Raw genomic sequence first — 22604 nt, 5'->3', positions numbered from 1 at the left:
TGGTCAGTGCACAATATATACATGTAATGAAATATCACACTGTACCTTAAAAATATGTACATTATGTATCAATTGAAATTTTAAAAAATGTTAAAGGAGGTGGAAATGCCAAATAATCCTGATTTGATTATTACACATTATTACATATTATTAAACATGTATCAAAGTATCATGATGTACCCCATAAATATGTGCAGTTAAAATAAATTCTGAAAATAAAATTTAGCTTTTTATGAAAGGAATAAAAAGAATCAAATGCTCAAAAGCTACCCTTTTAAAAACTTCAACAAAATATATTTGTATTAAATCTCTGGATTGGAGAGCACGTTCTGTGGTTAAAAGTAGTGATAAAGAGTACAAGGGGGGCTGGGATTATAGCTCAGTGGTAGCGCACTTGCCTAACATGTGTGAGGCACTGGGTTCGATTCTCAGCACCACGTGAAAATAAATAAAATAAAGGTTCATCGACAACTAAAAAAATTTTTTTTAAATTAAAAAGAGTACAAAAGGAGGGCTGGGGTTGTAGCTCAGTGGTAGAGCGCTTGCCTAGCTTGTATGAGGCACTGGGTGTGATCCTCAGCACTACATAAAATTAAAAAAAATAAAGGTGTAGAAAAGAAAATGACTTTGGCAATAGTTTTTTTTTTTTTTTTTTTAAAGAGTTCAAGGGAAAAAAAACTGATAATTCAGAAGACAGTATTACCAAAAATGAAATACAAATAGCAAACTGAGAAATGTTGGCAACAGATATGATAAAAGGGGGGTGGGGTTGGCAACAAATAAGAAAAAAATAACATCAAATTTGTGTTTAGATAGATAACATTTATTAAGGTCTTATAAATTCCCAAGCATATTCTGACAGTTCTACATGGTTCTATACTTCATTTCATTCTCACAATAAACCCTGAGATTGATCCTAGTAGTACCATGTCCTAAAACAGCCCAGAGGAAAACAAAAACAAAAAAGTGCATAAAATATAAATAATATTATAAGGGGGAGAGAAAGTGCATTAAATGCAAACATAGAGCTTAACAAGTTATTATAATGCAAACCATCACAAAGATCAAGAAATAGAATGCTTTCAGAAACCCCTGTGGGCTCCTGCCCAATAACAATCTCTTTCCTCTCCTCTAAAGGAAACCACACTTTTGACAGCTTTGGCTGCTAATTTCCTGCTTTTCTTCATAACTTTAAATATGGATCTCCAAACATTATACTTTTGAACTTAATATAAATAGGATGACAATGATTGTGCCTTTCTGTATCTGGTTTATTTACCTGCCAATTATGTTTTTTAAAGATATTTTTACTTTTTTTTTCCTTTAAAAGGGGTTGAAAATTTTTGTTCTTTTTGTTATACATGACAACAGTCTATTTTGACATTTTTATACAAACATCTTATATCTTATTAGAATCCCAGTCTTGTGGATGTACACAATATTGAGAGTCACTGTGTTGTATTCTTGTGTACATAGGAAAGTTAGGTCAAATTCACTCTACTCTTTCCTTTCCTATTCCTCCTCCCTTCCCTTCATTCCCCTTTGCCTAATCCACTGAACTTCTATTCTCCCCAACCACCTTCGCTTGTTGTGTGTTAGCATCCACATATCAGAGAGACCATTTGACCTTTGATTTGGGGGGATTGGCTTATTTCACTTAGTATGATAGTCTCCAGACCCATCCATTTACTGGCAAATTTCATAAAGTCACTTCTCTTTATGGCTGAGTAATATTCTATTATGTATATAAACCACATTTCTTTTGTCCATTCATCTGTTGAAGGACACCTAGGTTGGCTCCATTGTTTAGCTATTGTGAATTGTGCTATGAACATTGATGTGGCCACATCATTAGAGTATGCTGATTTTAAGTACTTTGGGTATAAACTGAGGAGTGGGATAACTGGGTCAAATGATGGTTCCATTCCTAGATTTTTGAGGAATCTCCATACTGCTTTCCAGAGTGGTTGCACCAATTTGCAGTCCCACCAGCAATGTATTAATGTACCCTTTTCCCCACATCCTCACCAGCATTTATTGTTACTTGTATTCTTGATAATTGCCATTATGGCTGCGGTAAGATGGAATCTCAATGTACTTTTAATTTGCATTTCTCTAATTGCTAGTGATGTTGAACATTTTTCCATATATTTGTTGACCATTTGGATTTCTTCTTTTGAGGAGTTTTTAGTTCCTTTGCCCATTTATTGATTGGATTATTTGTTTTTATGGTGTTAAGCTTTTTGAGCTATTTGTATATCCTGGATATTAACATCTTATCTGGGATGCAGCTGGCAAAGACTTTATCCCATTCTGTTGGATTTCTCTTCACCCTCTTGTTTTCTTTGCTGTGAAGAATATTTTCCTTTGATGTGATACCATCCCATTTATTGATTTTTTTTTTAACTTTACTTTTTAAACTTTGGGAGTCTTCTTGAGGAAGTCAGTTCCCAAGCCAACATATTGAAGTGTTGGACATTTTCATCTAGTAGGTATAGGGATTCTGATCTGACACCTAGGTCTTTGATTCACTTTGAGTTGGCTTTTATGCAGGGTTGAGAGATAGGGGTTAAATTTCATTATGCAACATATGGATTTTTATTTTTCCCAGCACCATTTGTTGAAGAGACTCTTTTCTCCAGTGTATATTTTTGGCACCTTTATCTAGTATGAGATCACTGTATTTATGTGGCTTTGTCTCTGTATCTTCTACTCTATTCTATTGGTTCTTCATTCCTGTTTTACTGCTAATACCATGCTGTTACTATAACTCTGTAGTATAATTTAAGGTTTGGTATTGTGATGCCTTGTGCTTTGCTTTCCTCGCCAAGGACTGCTTTGGCTATTCTGGGCCTCTTTTTTCCAAATGAATTTCACAACTGCTTTTTCTATTTCTATGAAGACTCTCACTGGAAACTTATTAGGATTTGCAATAAAACTGTATATAACACTTTTGGTAGCATGGCAATTTTGACAATATTAATTCTGCCATTTCTTGGATAGATAGAATTAATACTGTTAAAATGGTGTTCCACTCATGTTTCTGAAATTCAACTTTTGTATATGGTATTGATTCACCAATTTTGGTGTTGCATTACATTCAGTGAATTTATAAGAATTTATCATTGTACTTTTGATGAACATTTCAGTTGTTTCTAGTTTGGCACAATTATGAAAAATGTTCCTATGAGCATGTTTTTTATGTCTCTTGGTACACATGTACTTATATAAAGTATATATCTACGGTTTACTGGCTTATAGAGTATATGTATTTTCAATTTCAGAAGATATTACCAAGATATATAGCAAAGTTGTACCAATTCCCACTTCTATACATTATTGTTTTAGTTTCTTTTGGTCCACGTCATCACAAACACTTGGCATTGTCAAGTGTTTATAACTTTATAACTTTCACTTGAGGTTTTAGATATCTTTTATTTAGTTCAAGGTACTTGATTTTGTATGCGACTGTAAATTCTTGTTTATTTTGAAGTGCTTTTGATTGTATACAGAAACATAATTGGTCTTTTGATATCAATGTCATTGATTTTGCTAAGATCTCTTAGTAATTCTGAATTTTTATTTATAAATTTCTTAGGATTTTCTGAGTACACAAGCACATCATCTGCAAATGATAAATTTTATTTCCTCTTCTCCAAACCATTTAAAATTCCTCTTCTTCTTTTGCCTTATTACCCTGGCTCAGACCAAGAAGTGGAAGTGGTAAGAGGGGACATCTTATCTTCTTCCTGAGTTCAAGGGAAATACTTTCAACAATCATATTAAGTATCACATTTGCTGCAGATTCCTGGTAGATACAAGTTGTCAGATTGAAGATGTCTTCTCCATTCTTATTGTAAATTTATTGTTATTAAGACAATCATATTTTTCCTTTTATCTGTTAATATGTTAAATTACATTGTTTCACTTTCTAATAATAAACCAACCAGGCATTACTGGAATAAACCCAGTTTGGCCTGATTTCTTATAATTATTATAGATTGCTGGATTCAAGCTGCTAATATTGTTTAGAACTTTTATATCTATAAGAAAATTAACCTGAATCTTTCCTTTCTTGTAATGTTCTTGTCTGATTTGGGTATCAAGTATTTGCTAGTCTTGTAAAACTAACTAAAAAGTACAATATCTTTTTTTCTCCTTTGGCTTTATCATTTAAAAACGAGGAAACTGATGTCTGAGGTATATAAATTTTTCATAAGTGCATTTTATCCAATTATTTGCTTATTACCACGTGTCAGTCTGTTTTCTGTTGCTAAATCAAAGTACCTGAGACCAGACAATTTATAAAAAATAGAAGTTTATTTGCCTATGGTTCTGGAAGCTGGGAAATACAAGTACATGATACCAGCATCTGCTTGGCATCTAGTGAGGGCCTCTTGCTGCATCAAAACACGGCCAAGGATATCACATGGTAAAACAGAGTAAGGGTGCTAGCTTTAGTGTCTCTTCCTCTTCTTATAAACTCACTAATGCCATCATGGTGGCCCCACCAACATGACCTCTTCTAATACTAATTACCTCCTATGTTGGAAAATACAAATTGCATTTTTCCTCTGTTCTCATTCTACCACAATCAACACAGAAGACTCTGGTGACCTCAAAATGCATGGGGGCTTCTCCCCAACAGCAACAAGCAATTCTGCAATGAATACCAGCTGTGTCCTTTAATTCAGTTCTGACACTATCTACCTGGAGATAGTGTGAGATCCCACAGGACTACCCACAAAATTTAGATGCCCAGATGTTTTTATCTGTGTTTTTGAACAATTTGGTATAAAGTGGGGTTCCCATGACTCCCTCCTCTAGTTTAATTATTTTGATTGAGCAGCTCATAGAGCTCAGGGAAACACGTTTTCCAGTTTTTTTGTAAAAAAAATATTACAAAGGATACAACTGGGAGAAGCACAGGGCAATGTATGAGGGAAGGAGTATGAAGCATCCAAGCATTCCAGCCTCCAGGAAACTCCAAGTGTTCAGTTATCTGGAAGTTTTCCAAGTTCTCTCCTTTCGGATTTTATAGATACTTCATTACACAGGCATGACTGAAGCATGGGCAACTGTGTTGAAATGGGATTGAACAAATCTAATGCTACCAGGTTGTGTGGGGAAAACAAGGCTTGTCTGCTTCCGAATTGTTCTCGTCCAATCTGTGCAACATTCCTTCCTCTAGGGTATGGACAGGGACCCCTCCAGAATGAGGAGATTCTTAGGATCTACTATTGGACAAGGGTAGATCAAATAATTTCTTTATGGCCATCTCTAAGACAGAAAAGTGAAGGAAGATTAGAGTTCTTATGACACAACCTTGAGGAAAAGAAATTCTAGTTTTCTAGGTCTGCTTTGAGGAGGGAGTTTATGAACCAGGAATTATGGATGAAAACAAAAAAAATATCATAATATCACAGCTCCCAAAGACTCCACCTCCAAATACAACTGACATAGGAATTTGAAGGCTAAATTTACAACACAAAAATTTGGGGGGATACATTCAAATCACAGCACCATGACTTCTTAAGCCAGCCTCCTTAGAGTTAGTCATTGCCTTGTTTCCATTCACTCTTATAAATCCACTGAGAAGGACATCCTAATTCATATATAGGTGTGCACATGTGACCAATTATTTCCTGAGAGAAATAGAAGTGGAGTTACTGGATCGAGAGTACAAACCAGAGTGAAAGGGAATATGGGCCTCACTCAGGAGGACCTACTTTGCTAGCACTGGCTCATTTTCAGGGCCCTTTCTCATTTCTTAAATTGCCTATAATACTCTAAATCTGAGCTACTGAAGATCTTAATATTTAAAGGTTGATTCATCTCTAAGAAATTCCTGACATTACTTAAGTTTTCAAATGATTTAGAAGGGCTGTTTTTAAATAATTTTAATGGAAAATTTTAAACACATAGAAAAAATATAGAAAACAGTATAACAATCCCCCATGTACCCATCAACCAGCTTCAGTAATTATTCACATTTTGTATAACTTGTTTACTCTATTAACCTCCACACTGATGGAATATTCTAAAGACATTATGAAACATCATAGCAAATATATGACTTCTATAGTCTATCCATAGTTACAGCTCCTTTCATTCCACGTTTTTAAATCTTTTGTAGTTGTAGATAAACAGCATGCTTTTGTTTATTTTTATGTGGTGCTAAGGATTGAAACCAATGCCTCACACATGCTAGGCAAGTGCTCTGCCACTGAGCTACATCCCCAGCTACACATTTTTTAATTGGGATAAAATTCACCATTTTGAATATTTTAAGAGAACCATTGAGTGGCATTGAGTACCCATTCCAATTTTTTAGTTTTAATTTTTTAGTACTGGCAATTTAACTCAGGGACACTTAACCACTGAGCTATATCCAAGCCCTTTTAAATTTTTTATTTTGAGATAGGGTCTCACTAAATTGCTAAGTGATTCTTCTGCCTCAGCCTCCCGAGCCACTGGGATTACAGGTGTGCACCTGGCTCAAATAATTTTAATTTGTGCATTTGTCTCTATTCTAGTCCAGTTTTTCTAGAGGGTTATTAGTCTTCTGCATGAATTTACTTTTGGTTTAACTAATTGTTCTCTTGCTTCTTTGATTTCTACTTTTGTTTATACCCTTCATTATATCATCCCTTCCACCTTACATGAACTATTATGTTACACATTCACTGCATTTATTTTCAGTCTTTCTTCATATTATATAAAGTATATGCACTTTGGCTTTAAATTAGCCTTTGAGGGTCTGGGGAGACAGCTCAGTTGGTAGAGTGCTTGCCTCTCAAGCACAAGGCCCTGAGTTCGATCCCCAGCACCGAAAAAAAAAATTAGCCTTTGAGTACTGCTTGAGTTGGTTACATTCAACAAGCCTGGCTCAAAGATGAAATTTTCATTGTCATTCAGTTTTTCATGTTTTATTATCCATTCCCAGGGTAATTCATACCATTTCTCAAATTTACATGTCCAACCCTGACCTCTTCTATGAACTCCATACTTGTACAGCCCTTTGTCTACTTCACACCTTCACTTAGAATTAAAATAATCAGCAACTCAAACCAAACATGGTCAAAAACAGAATTCTGGAAAACCTGTTCCTCCTTCAATTTCCTCTTTCATGGAATGGCTCCATCATTCACCAATTGTTCAATCAAATCTTGGTGCTGGGGATCAAACTCAGAATAGTAACTATGTGCTCTACTGCTGAGCTATACCCCCATCCTCAATCAAATCTTAAGATGGGTATCACATTTGAACTCTCCTTAACCTTCCATGTCAGAAAGTCCCTTTGTTCTACCTCCACATTATTCCTTGCATCAATCCTCTGCTTTCCATCTCCTCTTCCACCATACTGGTACCAGTCAGAATAACCTCTTGTATGGACTAGCAATAAATGGCATAGCAGGATTCACCCTCCTGCATCCCTGACTTGAGGTATGACTGATTCTCCCAATCACAGATAATTGAGCACTTTCCTAAAATTTTCAGGTATCGTTTGTGAAGTGTAGAAATAGGGGAAGTTCTAACTGCAGAGAAACAAATGATCTGGGAAAAGCTTGCCCCAAACCAGAAATGAGCCCTCTAGACCTGGCACACCATTGAGAACAGGAGCAATCACCGATCACGGCAATGCTTTCTCCTCTCAGCAAATGCAGATACTTCTCTGGCTGTAAACCAATGACAGAATTTCAACTTCTGCAAACCTGCACATCCAGAGCCCAAACCACTTTGTGTTTACTCTGGCTGAATCTTCAGGTACTGAACTATGAAAAGATTAAGCCAACTCTCTTTTTAATGAATCTCAATAGTCCACTTTTTGTTTGGAGACCTTACATCCTATTTTGCTGGGATACAACGTTCAATGACCTATTGATGAAAAAGAAGATAACCACGAATTTAGTTTCAACAAGTAGGACGTTTTGCTATACTGTACAACTAAGCTATGTTCCTCAGTGCAGCTTTTGGAAGCCTGGCACTGGCTCAAAACTTCAAATTAATATGTTGATTCCAATCTAAATATTGCACTTGGTATAATGGTGGCCAGTTAGGTTGTCTGTGAAAGGACTGGATGATTGAACAAAGAGAAGAGGAACATGACTTGGGCATTCCTCAGCCTCTGGATCCTGCCTCTACTAGTTGTGTCACCTTGAGTACAGTAGTTAACCTCTTTGTTTCAGCTTCCTCATCAGTAAAAAGGAAATAACAGGAAGTTCCTCATAGGTTTGAGGTTATGATTAAATGAAGGAACATATGCAGTCTTTGAAAGGGTGGCTAGTGAATTGCAAGTGCTGTGCTGTGGAATGTCATCAAAACTGTACCAAATACTTCTCTCCAAACACTCTGAATATCTGCGTAGATGGATTACCGAAACCCTCCCTCCCAACCTCTTCACACAGAATTCATTAAAGTCACCACTTTTACTCTCCCCAAAAACAATGGAGGGAGAAAAAATTCTCTTTGTGAGCTAACCAAGTAATTCCTCTCAGAGCGGGAACTGTCTTCAATCACAAAGACACCTGTGGGATGCTTGCTTAGTTGGGGGTGGGTATTAAGGCTCCATAAACAAGCTGAGATGGCCCATGTCTAAGGGTAAAGAGTAACTCAGGTAAAAGATAACTCAGAAACTTTGAAGGGTGGTAGCTGGCGAGCCAAGGAGGTGAAGAAACACAAGGTCCAGGCAGGGGGCTAAATAGAAGAGAAATTTAAGGGACATTGTCCCGCTATATTTGTGTGTGCACAGTTGGCTGACTAGGTTTTTGTTGTTGTTGTGTTTTGTTTTGTTTACTGATTGGCCTTTGAAAAATAATTTATTTTAATATTGTTTGGTACAACACAAGCTCAGTTAAAAAGAAACTGCTTTCAAGCACAAAAGGGGCAAAAGTAAACGTCAAAGTCCCCCAGCTCCTTGCAGTCCAGTTTAGTGTGATTCCTTTTATATATAGACAGTTTTATTCTTTTTCTGTAAAAGTTGGGTTATCTCCGTCACATGGTTCTAAGATTTTCTTTCCTATTGTCCCCTGTGCTATGAGGAACTTTCTCCATTGTCCCAAACCCACAGCAAGATCTTGCTACCAGCCCTGTGCTAGTGACTCTTTGGGATACCTCCTTGGTTTCTATCAAGTTTCTCTCAGAGAAAGGCAGAAAGTATTCTCACCTCACTACATTCATATGGTAATACTAATAACAATCACTGCTTATGATGTCCCTACTCTGTCAGGCAGCCTCCTAGCTGCTTTACTCAAATTCTGACCTCCATTCCTCATGACATCCCTTGGAAGTCATTTCCAATATTAGTGCCTATGGGGGTCACAGATGAGGGCTCAAAAGACTCAAAAGGCAAAGGGTGAAAAGGAGGAAATTAAACAAGACAGAGACAGGACTCAGACCTCCATTGTCTCTTTAAATCTTTACAATGACGTTATGAAGGAGCTGTGACCACAAATGAGGAAATTGAGGCTACAGAATTCACGCAACAAGCAGCATGCCTGCTCTTTACTGGGATGAAGCATTGAGATTTCACCAGTCCTCTCATTTCATAAGTACATTCCTTTCTATAAAATGTTGATGAAAAGAAAGCAAATATTTCTTTAAAATGGAGAAATAGCCAGGCCTGGTGGTGCATGCCTGTAATCCCAGCAGCTCAGGAGGATGAGGCAGGAGGATCACAAGTTCAAAGCCAGCTTCGGCAAATTAGCAAGACTATCTCCAAAAAGGGGGGTTGGGGAGAAGGACTGAGGATGTGGCTCAGTAGTTACATGCTCCAGGGTTTAATCCTCAGTACAAAAAAAAAAAAAAAAAGAAAAAGAAAAATATAGTGTTCATTGATTAGAACACTCAATATAGTAAAGATGTCAATTTTCCCCAAGGTGATCTATATATTTAACATAATTATTATCCAGATATTGCCAAGATTTATCACAGATAGAGGCAAGTTTATAAAACTACAATATGTAGAATCAGAAAAATGAGAAATTATACTCCATTTATGTACAATTTATTGAAATGCATACATGCATTCTACTGTCATGTATAACTAATTAGAACAAATAAAAAATAAAATTAAAAAAAACAGGGAAAGGCCAAGGAACTAGAACAGTTAAAACATTTTTTAAAGAGAAGAATAAACTGGAAGGGATAACTGTATTGCAAGATAAAATATTATATAATTACAGTAAATTGAGACAGTAGGATCCTGGGGGAGTGATAGACACAGATCAGGGGGAATGAATAACAGAGCAGCACCAGTACACTCAACTGACTTTACAAATGGTGTAACAAACTTCAATGGAAGAAGGATGGAGTTTTTTTAAAAAATGGTATTGGAACAAATGTTCATTGGTAGGGAAAAATTTGAACTTCCATCTGAACCTCACACAATCTACAAAAATAAACTCAAAGTGGATTGTGCACTTGAATATAAAAATAATGAAACAATAAAAACATGAAAAATGACATATTACACTAACAGAAATAAAAATTCTTATGCTATAAAAGACCCTGTTAAGAGAATGAAAATACAAACTATAGATTGGCCCAGGTGGTGGCACATGCCTGTAATCCCTGTGGCTCGCGAGTTCAAAGCCAGCCTGAGCGAAAGTGAGGCACTAAGCAACTCAGTGAGACCCTGTCTGTAAATAAAATACAAAATAGGGCTGGGGATGTGGCTCAGTGGTAGAGTGCCCCTGAGTTCAATCCCCAGTACCCCCACCGCCAAAAAAAAAATATCTAGATTGGGTGAATATATTTGCAAACCATATATACAACAAAGGATTGATATCTAGAATATATAAAGAACACTCAGAATCCTACAGTTAAAAATAAAGATCCAGCTGGAAAATAAGCAAAAGGCATGAATAGGAAAGACAATATACAGATGACAAAGAACATGAAAATATGTACATCATCATTAGCCATTAGGGAAATGCAAATTAAAACCACACCAGTGAGAATGGCTAAAATAAAAGTAAGTAATAACAAACGTTAGCAATGGAATCTTTTTCTTGATACCAGGGATTGAATCCAGAGATGCTTAACCACTGAGTTACACCCCCAGCCCTTTATTATATTTTTATTTAGAAACAGGGTCTCAGAGTTGCTTAGGGCTTCACTAAGTTACTGAGGCTGGCTTTGAGCTTGTGATCCTCTTGCCTCAGCCTCATGAGCTACTGAGATTACAGGCATGTGCCACTGCTCCCAGCCTTTTTTATTTATTTATTTATTTATTTTTTTTTTTTTTGTGGTGCCGGGGATTGAACCCAGGGCCTTGTGCTTGTGAGGCAAGCACTCTACCAACTGAGCTATCTCCCCAGTCCAGCCTTTTTTATTTTTGAGACAGTGTATCACTAAGTTGCTGAGTCCAGTCTTGATCCTGCTATCCTCCTTGCCTCAGCCTCCCAAGTCACAGGGATTATAGGTGTGTACCACGACACTCAGCCTAGCAATGGAAATTAAATCTTTCATACAATGCTTTTCAGAATATACAATGGCAAGGTTCTGGAAATCATTCTGATATGTGCTTAACTAAACATGTACTTATCATAGAACTCCACAAGTCACTCTTGGGCATTTATTCAATAGAAATGATAATTTATGTTCACACAAAAACCTATATGTAAATATTCATGGTAACTTTACAATAGCAAGACCAGAAAACAATCCAAACGTCTTTGAATCAGTGATTGGATAAACAAACCTGGTACATTCATCCAATGGAATACTACTCAGCAACAAAAAGGGCAAACTATCAATATATACAACAACCCAGATGGACCTCAAGAACATTATACTTAGTGAAAAAAAGTTAATCTCCAAAGTACAGGATTCTATTTGTATAACATTGTCAAAATTATAAAAATTTAGAGATTGAGAACAGATTAATCACTGACAAGGCATAAAAGTACAGCAGGATGGGTGTGAATATATATGGAAAATACAAAGGAGGTGATGGAAGAGTTTTATATCTCAACAGTGCTGATAATCACACAGCTCACAAGTGTGTACATGGGACAAAACCACAATGAACCACTCACACATGAACACATGTAAAAATAATGAAAACTGAACAAAGCCCATAGTCTAGTTAACCCTATTGTACTAATACCAATTTCTTAAATTTAAGATTATGCTATTTATATAACATACCATCAAGAGTGGGAGCTTGGTCATAGGTACATGAGTCTCTAAGTACTACTTTTACAACTTGCTATGAACCCATAATTATTTTAAAATATTTTTAAAAGAAAACTAGTTCAAATTCCAGAGTTGCAGAAATTCACCTTGGTACATTTCATAACCAGAGTTGTTCTTACTCTGTTAGTTGCTTTCCATGCATAAGTGAAGCAGTTTAAAAAGTCCTCCTCCTTTTGACAGGTTTTGCAAACAGGTGTGCTGAAGGAAAGTACGCTAATGTTTCTTTTTAAAATACTGATCTATTTATATTTTTAAAATAAAATTACATGCTTATGGCAAAAATATATTTTTGACCCTACATAGTTTTTTTTCCACAAAAGTTACATACCAAAATTTAATATTTTAGAAATGAAAACTGAAATTCAAAAAAATTTACTACATTGTTTAAAATAACAATAGTGACTGAGGGTGTGGCTCAGTGATAGAGCACTTCCTTAGGATATGTATGGTCTTGCATTTGATCCCAGAACCACAAAGAAAAAAAGTAAAATATAAAAAAATAACGAGCCCACTACAAACTTGTATAAATAAAATTTTATTAAAAGAAGTGCTTTACATCTTTTGCAAATAGCTTTAATATCTGCATTAACACAAGACAGGTAGATTCTCATATCTGCTCCTGCATTTAAGATTGTAATATATTGTTTTGGTTGAATTTTATGAAAAAAATATTCAAACTCATGGAGATACTTAGTTAGAAAAAGGAGGAATTCCCAAACACCCTGAAAAGGTTCCAGGTATCCACAGGGTTACTCATACCACACTTTGAGAACCACTGTGGATGGAGACACATTAAAATATTTACAAATAAAATATTAGCATGTCTGCAATTTGGATTAAACTATTCCCAAACACACATACAATCTATGTCAGGGTGTACACAAATGATTCTTATTATCTGTGGTAGTTAGGTTCTATAAAGTCAATTTGTAAAAATTAATTAGCAAATAGTGAGCCACTGCTCATAGTTGAACTAAAAGGTTCAGTTCCTGTGAATCTCTGGTCTCACTCCTTTCAAATGACCAATAACATAAATTAGTTTTACAGACGTTTCTGTTTAAAGACAGCTTATTTAATATCTATATTTTAAAGAATGAATGATATATGGTATTTCTTCACAACAAAACATGAGGCAAGAAGGGTTTAAAATTTTCCTGATCTTGGGTACCATGACCATAAATTAGTTTTCTGTCACACAACCATGCTCTCCACTCTGCTTTTTTACAATCAGTCATCTCATAAATTTATTAATTTAGTTGTTTTTCCATCTATTCCACAGCTTCATATATCACACTAAAGATTTTATTTTATCTCTCTCCCGAGAAGACTCACATATTAATTGTCAAATTTCTTCTTCCTTTTTCTGGATGTACTATTGTGTTTACTCATTAACATTGAACTCACAGCCGACAGTAATATAACTAATACCTCAATGAAGCTTATCTAATGCATATATTTTCTCTGTAAAGCATATCATTTCTGGCATTCAGGAACACTAGACAACACTTCAGAGCAGTGATTAGGGGCCATTTTAAACAGTGAAATCATCAACAAAAGGCACAAAAATGTGGCATTAAATAGACTATGAAAAAGACACAGAATAAGAGCTGAACCAAGAAGACAGTGCCACACTTTTATCCGAACTCAATTGAGAACATTGAGTGCTTGGCAGCTTAATTTTATTTTGCCACTCTGTGCAGGTACATGAATGACCATGAAAGCACTTCAAGTACCGTTTGTGGGGTTGAAGATAAAGTTTAAGCAAGTAGGTAAACTTACAAATATGAAATCTGCAAATAAAGAGGACCAACTACATATGCAACAACATACAACTACATATACCCACACATGTGTGTGCATATATGACATTTTATTGATGAGCAGAAATCATCAATTGTTGATGCTGGATGAGGAGTATATGGGGATTCATTATACTAGTCTAATTTTGTGTATGTTTGCATTTTTCCAAAATAAGAAAGTTTTTAAAAAGTGTTTTATGTTTGCATTAGATTACTATTCCACTTTTCTTTGATGGGGCTTTTCCTTGCCAGCATAGGGAAGTCTGCTGCTGTGAAAGGTGACACCAAAGTGACTTTATGGTACAGGGGGTCAACCATGACCACTCAACCTACCACATGTCCTCCTTGGAGGTATTAATCCAATACTTAGTCCCTCCTGAAAGTGGGACAGCAACAGGCAGAATTATAAGGTTAACAGGTTTTTTTCTTGGAAGAAAAATTCTAGGTAATTATCCAAGAGGCAATGGAATTTTTAAAAATATTTTTTTAGCTGTTTATGGACCTTTATTTAAATGTGGTGCTGAGAATCGAACCCAATGCCTCACACATGCTAGGCAAATGCTCTACCAGTGAGCCACAACCCCAGCCCAAGGCAATGGAATTTAAACCCTATATAGTTTTGAGAGCCCACTGAGCCCAGACCAGCTCACTCTGTGGAAATATGGTTTTAATATGGCTTTAGTACAAGATAACATGAATTTTAGTCCAAGTGTGTACATTTCAGTCAGTTTCTGGCCTGGGTTAAGTCAGTAAATCCTTGGGAGATCCACAATTTTCCAACAAATTTTTATATTTCATATATAGCCTATACATATATGTAATACACACCCACACCCACATGTGAGTGTGTAACATTTATATATTTTATATGTGGGAAAGCTTGACATTTTTAAATATCCAAAGGAGGGAAGACACCTTCTAATTTAGAAGCATCCTACTACCCTAGTTTCCAAGAACAGACCCTCCACCAGAGTTTGCATCACATTCTTTTCCTCCTGAGAACTACATGCATCAGCTGCCTCCTCCCTCTTCTACATCTTCAATTTTCTTTCTCGTAGCTCTTCCCCATCAGCCTGTGCACATTCCCAAGTCTCTACTATTTTTATAAAACTCCTCCCTCAGTCTTGTGACCCTCCAGTTGCCATTAGATCATTCTCTTTCCAAGCTTATTGAAGGTATGACATGCACTAACAGTCTCACTACTTCAACACCCAATCTTCCGGTTTTATATTGTATGTAAAAAATCATCCTAAAACTGGGGGCTTTAATAATAATAATTTAATTATATTCAAGACCGTATGGGGAAGGAATGTGGGCAAGTCTCACTGTACAGTTCCACTACCCCATGAGGTAGCTAATGGATTCAGTGGTATCCAGCTGGCTGGCAGGTTGGTCTGGAGGGACCAAAATAGCTTCCCTCATTCATATGCCTGCCACCTGGTGGTGATATCTGGAAATTTGGCTTAGCTGGGCTGCTCTCTCACTCCATGTCATCTCAGGGCTTCTTTACTTGGTGTCCTTAGAAGGTGCTCAGTCTTATGTGGTTGCTGAGGTTTCCAAAAGGCCAAGGCAAAAGTGTCAAGGCTTCTTACAACCTGCGTTTGGAATTTAAGCAGCATCACTTCCTAACATTTTTACAGAGCCCATCAGATGTAAGAGCAGAGGTCTACCCAGGGGAATGGTTTCTGGGAAGCATGGTTAATAAGAACCACATGCTGCAGTCTACCACCCGCATGCACTCCTCAAACCACTACAATGTGGTCACACTCCCTGCCACTCCACTGAAACCGTGTACTCCGAGGTAAAGATCTTTTAGATGCTAAATCTAATGGATGCTTTTCAGTGCTTTGTTTCCTTGCTTTTTCTGAATTGGACTCTATTGACCACTAACTCCTTCTTGAAACTCTTCTCCCCTGGCTTCTATATACCTCCTTTCCTGGTTTGCCTTTCCTTTTCTGACTGTTTCTCAGACTCTCAAATTGACTCATTTCTTATACTACCCCTATCTTTGTTACCAGTTCTCATTCTGCATGTTATCCAGTTATATCACTTACACATATAGCTTCATCTATCGTTTATCTGCCAGTCATTCTTCAATATATATCACCCTCCCAGACTTCTCTCCAGCCTTCCAGACTCATATGTATTCAGCCTAAATGTCTCACAGATACTTTCAACATGGTCAAAACTGAATTCACCTTCTCCCTTAAACTTGCTTTCTTTTCTATCCTCTATTTACCACCCATCTAGATGCTAAAAGCAGAAATTTGAAAGGAGTCCTTAATGCCTCTCTTTTATTTCCCTACATACACTTTGTCGCTAATTCCTGATCACCCAACCCAGTAAAATGGTTGTCAATTTATATACTCCTGTGCATAGGTAAAGGTCTTGGCCTGTTATTCTGACCTATAAACTGCAAAGTACAGTTTACTACAATAAGTTCAAATACTGCTTTTTTAAAGCAGAGGTGATCCAGAGATACTAGGATAGGGGGTGTTTGATGAATGAAAATCCTTATGGGAAAGGCACTCAGGTGAGTGGCAGTAGAATTCTACCTGGGTAGGGTGAGGTTATCCCATTTCTTGGGAGACCAAGGGGGAGATTACCAAGCAACTCATACCTCCAAACATGCTATCCTAAAATGTCTTCACCTTTAGCTTACTTGATTGTAAAAACTGCATTTATCAATCACATCATCTGGATTAAACATCCAAAGCCTGCATATAAATTCCTACCACACCATCAGAGTGTTTCCTGCTACACATGCCACAGGTTAAATAATAATAGTAACTTGAAGGGTTTTGGCTTCCAATAAATTACCAAGTAGCTTCTATCAAGTTCAATTTCCTTCAAATATAGCAATTATATATTCTGGGCAAAATATTAAAAACAACCACCTGCAAATATTGACAAGTAGGCAAAACCAGGAAGAGTATCAACACTTAAAAGATGGGATCAGATCTAGATGAGATTCCAATTTTTAAGGCTTTAAGCCACAGGGTAGGCCCCAATCAGTGCCCTGATAGGTGGCTGAAACTGAATCTTACTGACTTGAAGATCAGAGGACAGAGCTCAGGGTTTCCACAGCAGCTGTAAAGAGTGGGAGTAAAATCCTGGAATGAACCAAGTCTGATAGGTAGAGCCCTAAATTCTGCATATAAAAAACCCCAAAGTCTAACAAACCTCTGAATTATAAGTGTGTGGGGCCATCATCAAAGAGTCCACATGAAGCTCAAAGAACTGAATAGGTATTTCAGTTGGTGCCTACCACAAGAGAATGAGTAAGTAGTTTTGAGTTATATTAATTATCTGCTAAAATAAAAACAAAAAAGCAGTTATTTTCATAGAGATAAAATGAAATCCAGATTCATGTCTTCTACAATGTTCAAGAGACAAGTCAAAATGACTGGATATATAGGAAACAGGAAAATGTTACCCATACTGAAGTAGAAAGGCAATCAATAAAAAGTGACCCTAAGATGATCAACATATTCAGAATTAACAAACAAGAATGTTTTAAAAGAATATTTTTTAGTTGTAGATGGAGACGATATCTTTATTTTATTCATTTTTATGTGGTGCCAAGGATCAAACCCAGTGCCTCACACATGCGAAGCAAGTGCCGTACCACTGATCTACAATCACGACGCCAACAAAAAAGAATTTTTAAGCACTATTATAACTATGCCCAAGGACATGGGGAAAAATGCTCATAATGAATAGTGACTAGTTACCCTGCAACCATGTAAAGATGAGCAGCTCATAGATGTGGGCAGGTGGTTGAAGGCCTAGAAGAAACGGGTCATGGCAAGCCTGCCCCTCTGATGTACCTTTGTTCAGATTGTCATTGCCTTCAGGTACATGACTGATACAGTGTCAAATTGTTTGCCTGCTTCTACTTACTATTTACTATGCCCCCCAACACACACACAGATCCAAAACACATCTAGGTTGATTCCAGAACTACCTTTTACAACACAGTTTTAATCAAGGCTTCAATGACTGCAAGTAACAGAAATGCAACTTAAATTTGGGCAAAAGAGGGAATCTAGTGGAAGCCTCACATAATCATAGGTAGACAGGCATCAAAGACAAGACTAGGGACTTGAACATCACTAGGTAGCTTTCATTTGCTAATCTTACAAACTGCATTCTTTTATTTTTTAATTTTTCAAATTAGTTATACATGACAGTAGAATGCATTTTGACACATGGTACACAAATGAAGCACAACTTCTCATTGCTCTGGCTGTACATGGTGCAGTCACACAGTTCGTGCCACCATACATGTATATAGGGTAATAATGTCCACCTTATTTCACCATCCTTCCCACCCCCACACCCCCTCCACTCTGTCCAAACTTCCTCCATTCTTCCCTACCCCCGCATTATGAATCAGAAAATATTGGAGAAAATATTTGGCCTTTGGAATTCTTTTAGACAAGCTTTCTCCCTCTGACCATAAAAAGGGCCACCAAGAGTTTCCTGCCATACATCTTCCAGTCATGCCACAAGAGAGGGATACAATATTTTCCCTCAATTAAGTCAGAAAAAGTAATTACAGTGAAGGATCCTGATTGTTCTAGTCTGGATCACATGGCCACATCTCAACCAAATTGATTATGGCCAGAAAGACAGAGTACCGATTAGAAGACCACACTAGAACTGCATGGCTAGAAAGGAAAGGGGCAGTACCAAAAAAATAATAATAATACAAATGAACGACAATAAAAACAAAACAGGCTTTTGCTTCCAGGTGAAGGCAAAGACTAGGAAAACAAACATAAAGGTTTAATAGGTTTCCTGTATTCTCCACTTCAATTGGGAGTGATACCATCCTCCCTCCATACAATCCTCTATGCAAATGTCAAGAGTCCTGGAACTTCCCTTACAGCAGACTGCTAGCTGTCGCCTATCCGTCCTCTCCTTCCCCCTGCAACCCAGAATTTTGCTGTTTGGAATATGAGTGTGCTCACTGGAGTTGTATCTTGTGCCCTGAAGACAAATGTGGAGATGGTTGGACATTAACCCCTTTGGAAAAGAGAAATGAATTTCTATCTTGTTTAACCAGTGGTTATTTTGTTGGGTTTTAAAAAATGCATTATACTATACTCTTTATTTCAGTTTTATTTTATTTTGCCTTTAGATATTTATTTCCATATTTTTATTGGGTACGTTACAATTATACATAACCAATCCTTATTCTGGACTGATAACTTTTAGCTCAACCTAATCCTAACTGACAAGCCCACATCCAGTCATGGCACAACAATGACATTAAGAGTATGGGTTAAGGGACTGGGGTTGTAGCTCAGTGGCAGAATGCTTGCCTAACATGTGTGAGGCACTGGGTTCAATTGTTAGCACCACATATAAATAAGTAAAAAAATAAAAGTACACTGACAACTAAAAAAATTTTTAAAAATGAGTGTGGGTTAAGAGTTAAATCACTTGAGTTTGAATCTATGTTCTGCTAACTACTAGCTCTGTTCAGTAAATTTCTTTATCTCTATGTTCCTGTTTCATTGTGCATAAAATGATGTAAATGATACTTATCTATCTCATAGGCTGGTTGTGAGGAGTTAGTAAGATAATTTATGTATGTACTTAGAATACTGCCTAGCGCATGGCTCAGTGAGTATTAGCTATTTGGGGTGGGGGGGGGGGTTGCAAATTTTATCTACCAAAAATCATGGAAACTGTTCCTTCCTCCACAGTTCACATTCCACTTTACTTTGCCTTAATGAGGCCTGCCCCTAGTCCCATTCCTCTACAGGATCCTCCATGCTGACTCAGCCTGACTTTTTAAAAATACCTCGATTTAATCAGGTCACTCCTACTTAAATCTCCTCAGTGACTCCCATTTACCTACAAAAGAAAGTCTTAACCCCTTCACCTGGTAGCCAAGGCCCTTTTGGATAAAGGCTTAACTGACATTTCTGGGCTTACATCCTGCCACTCATCCACAATCCTTCACACTCAACTATTCTCTACTATCACCTCCCTGCCTCTCAAGTGTCAACTAGTCCCATTCCCTTCCTCCTGAACTCTTTTCTCCTTTGGTTGCCATGGTACTACACTTTCCTGGTCTTCTTCCAATCTCCCTTGCTATTCCCTTTCTTTCTCATTCTTCAGTTTCTCTGTAAGGGTCCCCAGAGTTCCATCCTTAACTCAATTTCTGTTTTTCCACATGTCCTGTCCCTGACTGATGGCATTCATTTTTACACTCTACTATATGCTCATGACTCCCAGATCTTCATTCCTGAGTTCTGGTTTCAAACATTTTAAAAAAAATTTTTTGAGACAGGGTCTCAGTGAATCGACTAGGGTCTCACTAAATTGCTGAGGCTGGCTTTGAAATTGGCGATCCTCCTGCCTCAGCCTCCCAAACTGCTGGAATTACAGGTGTTTGCCACCACATCCAGCTGGTTTCAAACATCGTTATAAATCACATCTCCTGAACCTCTGTGTGTCCCAAACTGAACTCATCTTCCCTACCTCAAACCTGCTTTTCCTCTTCATTCTGAATTTGTTGGTGACACCACCATCATCCAAGCCTGAAACTCTTCATTCTCTGCATATAAGAAATCACCCAATCCTGCCCATTTACATCCTTAGTAACTCCAATAGGTCTTCTCTCCATGCTTACCATCATCACCCTAGTTCTGGCCCTTATCCTTTCTAGCACAGATTGCAATAGTTTCTCTGCCTCTAGTCCTTATGCTTTGACCAACTGGAAACCTTTTATCTACCTCCATGAAAACCTTGCATTGTCACTGCCCTGCTGTAAACTCTTTACTGGTTCCCAGTTAGACGAAATTACTCCATCCTCTGTTATGTGTCAGGATCTAGGCTAAATATAAAAACTGCAATGTTGAACATGAAATGGTCTCTACCTATTAATGAATTTACTATCTGGGAAGAAAGTTACACAAACACATACTAATCACACTGTGATAAGTTCTGTGATAAATACAGAACATTAATAGGAGCAAATGACTGAGTTCCTTAGGGGCTATATCTTCCTAATCTTTGTAACCCCCAACATCTAGTACTAGGTTTGATTCACAAGATAATTTTATCTGAATACTAAATAGATACTCTTCTCTTATCCTCACTCTCCTATATAAAAAGACTTGCAACTCATCTATCAAATGAATGTAATCTATAAACCTTGTCTGAATCCTGAATTGAATAAAACAAGTGCAATATTAAAAGATGAGACATCAAATAAATTTAATAGGGCTAGATAGTTGATGATGTTAAGGAATTATTGTAAGGTTTTTAGTTTTATAATGTTATTGCCAGTGTGTTAAAGAGTCTTTATCTTTTAGAGCTATTAAGGTTTTTGGGTTTTTGTTTGTTTTGCACTGGGTATTGAACACAGAGGTGGTTTATCGCTGAGCTACATTCCCAGTCCTTTTTATTTTTTTATTTGAGACAGGGTCTCACCAAGTTGCTCAGGGCCTCACTAAGTTGCTGAGGCTGGCCTCAAACTTGTGACCTTCCTTCCTCAGACTCCTGTGTTGCTGAGCATACAGGTGTGTGCCACTGTGCCGAGCAAAAAAATACTTTAAAATGAAACAATATGATGAGATTGTCTGGGAGTTGCCTGAAAATATGGTGTTGTCACATGAGGGTATAACTGAAAGACTGACAATGCCTGTTATTAATTGCTGAAGCAGGTTGACATATAAAATGAAAGACAAAATTAAAAACTCAGGGTTTTGTGCCAATTAAATAATTAAATAAAATGTCTGACTATAGCACCTGATGTCTCAACAAATATTAGTTTTATCTAGGTACAGTGGCATATACCTGAAATCCTGGCAACTCAGGAGTCTGAGGCAGAAGGATTCCAAGTTAGAGGCCAGCCTCAGCAATTTACAGAGACTGTCAAAATAAAATAATAAAAATCACTGGGGATGTAACTCAGTGGTAGAGCACCCCCGGGTTCAATCATCCGTAACAGAGACACACACACACACGTTTATAAGCTTTGCATCTCTCCTTACCTCTTTAAATTCATCCACATCAGGGTATAACAGGGGAGACAGCCGATCAATAGTATGGGAATTAGAATCCCAGATCCATAGTATGGGAATTAGAATCCCAGTATCTGAAGGACTGGAAAAATACTCAGCATCATTTCTCTCTTCTGCCTGGTAATGAGCACCAATTAGAGCACAAGATGTCTCCCAAAGAAGCCTAGGGCAAGAATGGAAGTATTTCAAAACCAACAAAAAAAGGAAAAGAAATCACAGTTTAAACTTTTGTCGACAGGACACAAAAACTGATTTTGAAGTAATGACGGGCTCTTAGCTGGAATAGGGCTGGCCATTTCCTCTGCTGCTCAAATTCCTCTGCAATATCGCCATCTGGTGGCTATGTAGCATCACTTTATTTTGTTCCCAGATGCAGTTCCCTCTGATGGCTCTGAATGTACTTCAAAAGTTCTGGAAGGGAATAGCTTCATTCAGTAAAATGTTCCCTGAACTGCTCAAAGTTAATCATATCCTCCCTGTCCTACAAAGTCCTTTATGCTCAAACACCATTAAAGCACCTCTCTATTAGAATTTTTTACCTGTCAGCATTCATTCATTT

The 22604-nt window shown here is 37.2% G+C and overlaps 1 protein-coding gene across 14 annotated transcripts in view; it reads right to left on the bottom strand.

Annotated features, from left to right (window-relative positions):
* Nucleotides 1–2759: 2759 nt before the first annotated feature.
* The window catches only part of LOC306651961 (uncharacterized protein), a 56538-nt gene continuing 36693 nt past the window's right edge, over nt 2760–22604 (bottom strand). For 7 of the 14 annotated variants that reach the window (XR_013761250.1, XR_013761256.1, XR_013761257.1 and 4 more), the window contains one exon: nt 12729–22456. Coding sequence is in view for 1 of the 14 variants with exons in the window: in XM_079124976.1 (XP_078981102.1) it covers nt 15491–15595; nt 17184–17264; nt 22016–22208; nt 22313–22341 (408 nt within the window). In the remaining 13 variants the exon portion in view is untranslated. Of the gene's footprint in view, nt 10641–12728; nt 22457–22604 lie in introns of those variants that run through there. The other 7 variants (XR_013761255.1, XR_013761258.1, XM_079124976.1 and 4 more) reach the window with 6 other exon arrangements.

Source organism: Sciurus vulgaris, assembly GCF_902686455.1.
Source record: "Sciurus vulgaris genome assembly, chromosome: X".
Taxonomy (NCBI): domain Eukaryota; kingdom Metazoa; phylum Chordata; class Mammalia; order Rodentia; family Sciuridae; genus Sciurus; species Sciurus vulgaris.
Note: the sequence above shows the minus strand (reverse complement) of the source record. Positions and strands in the feature narration are given on the sequence as shown.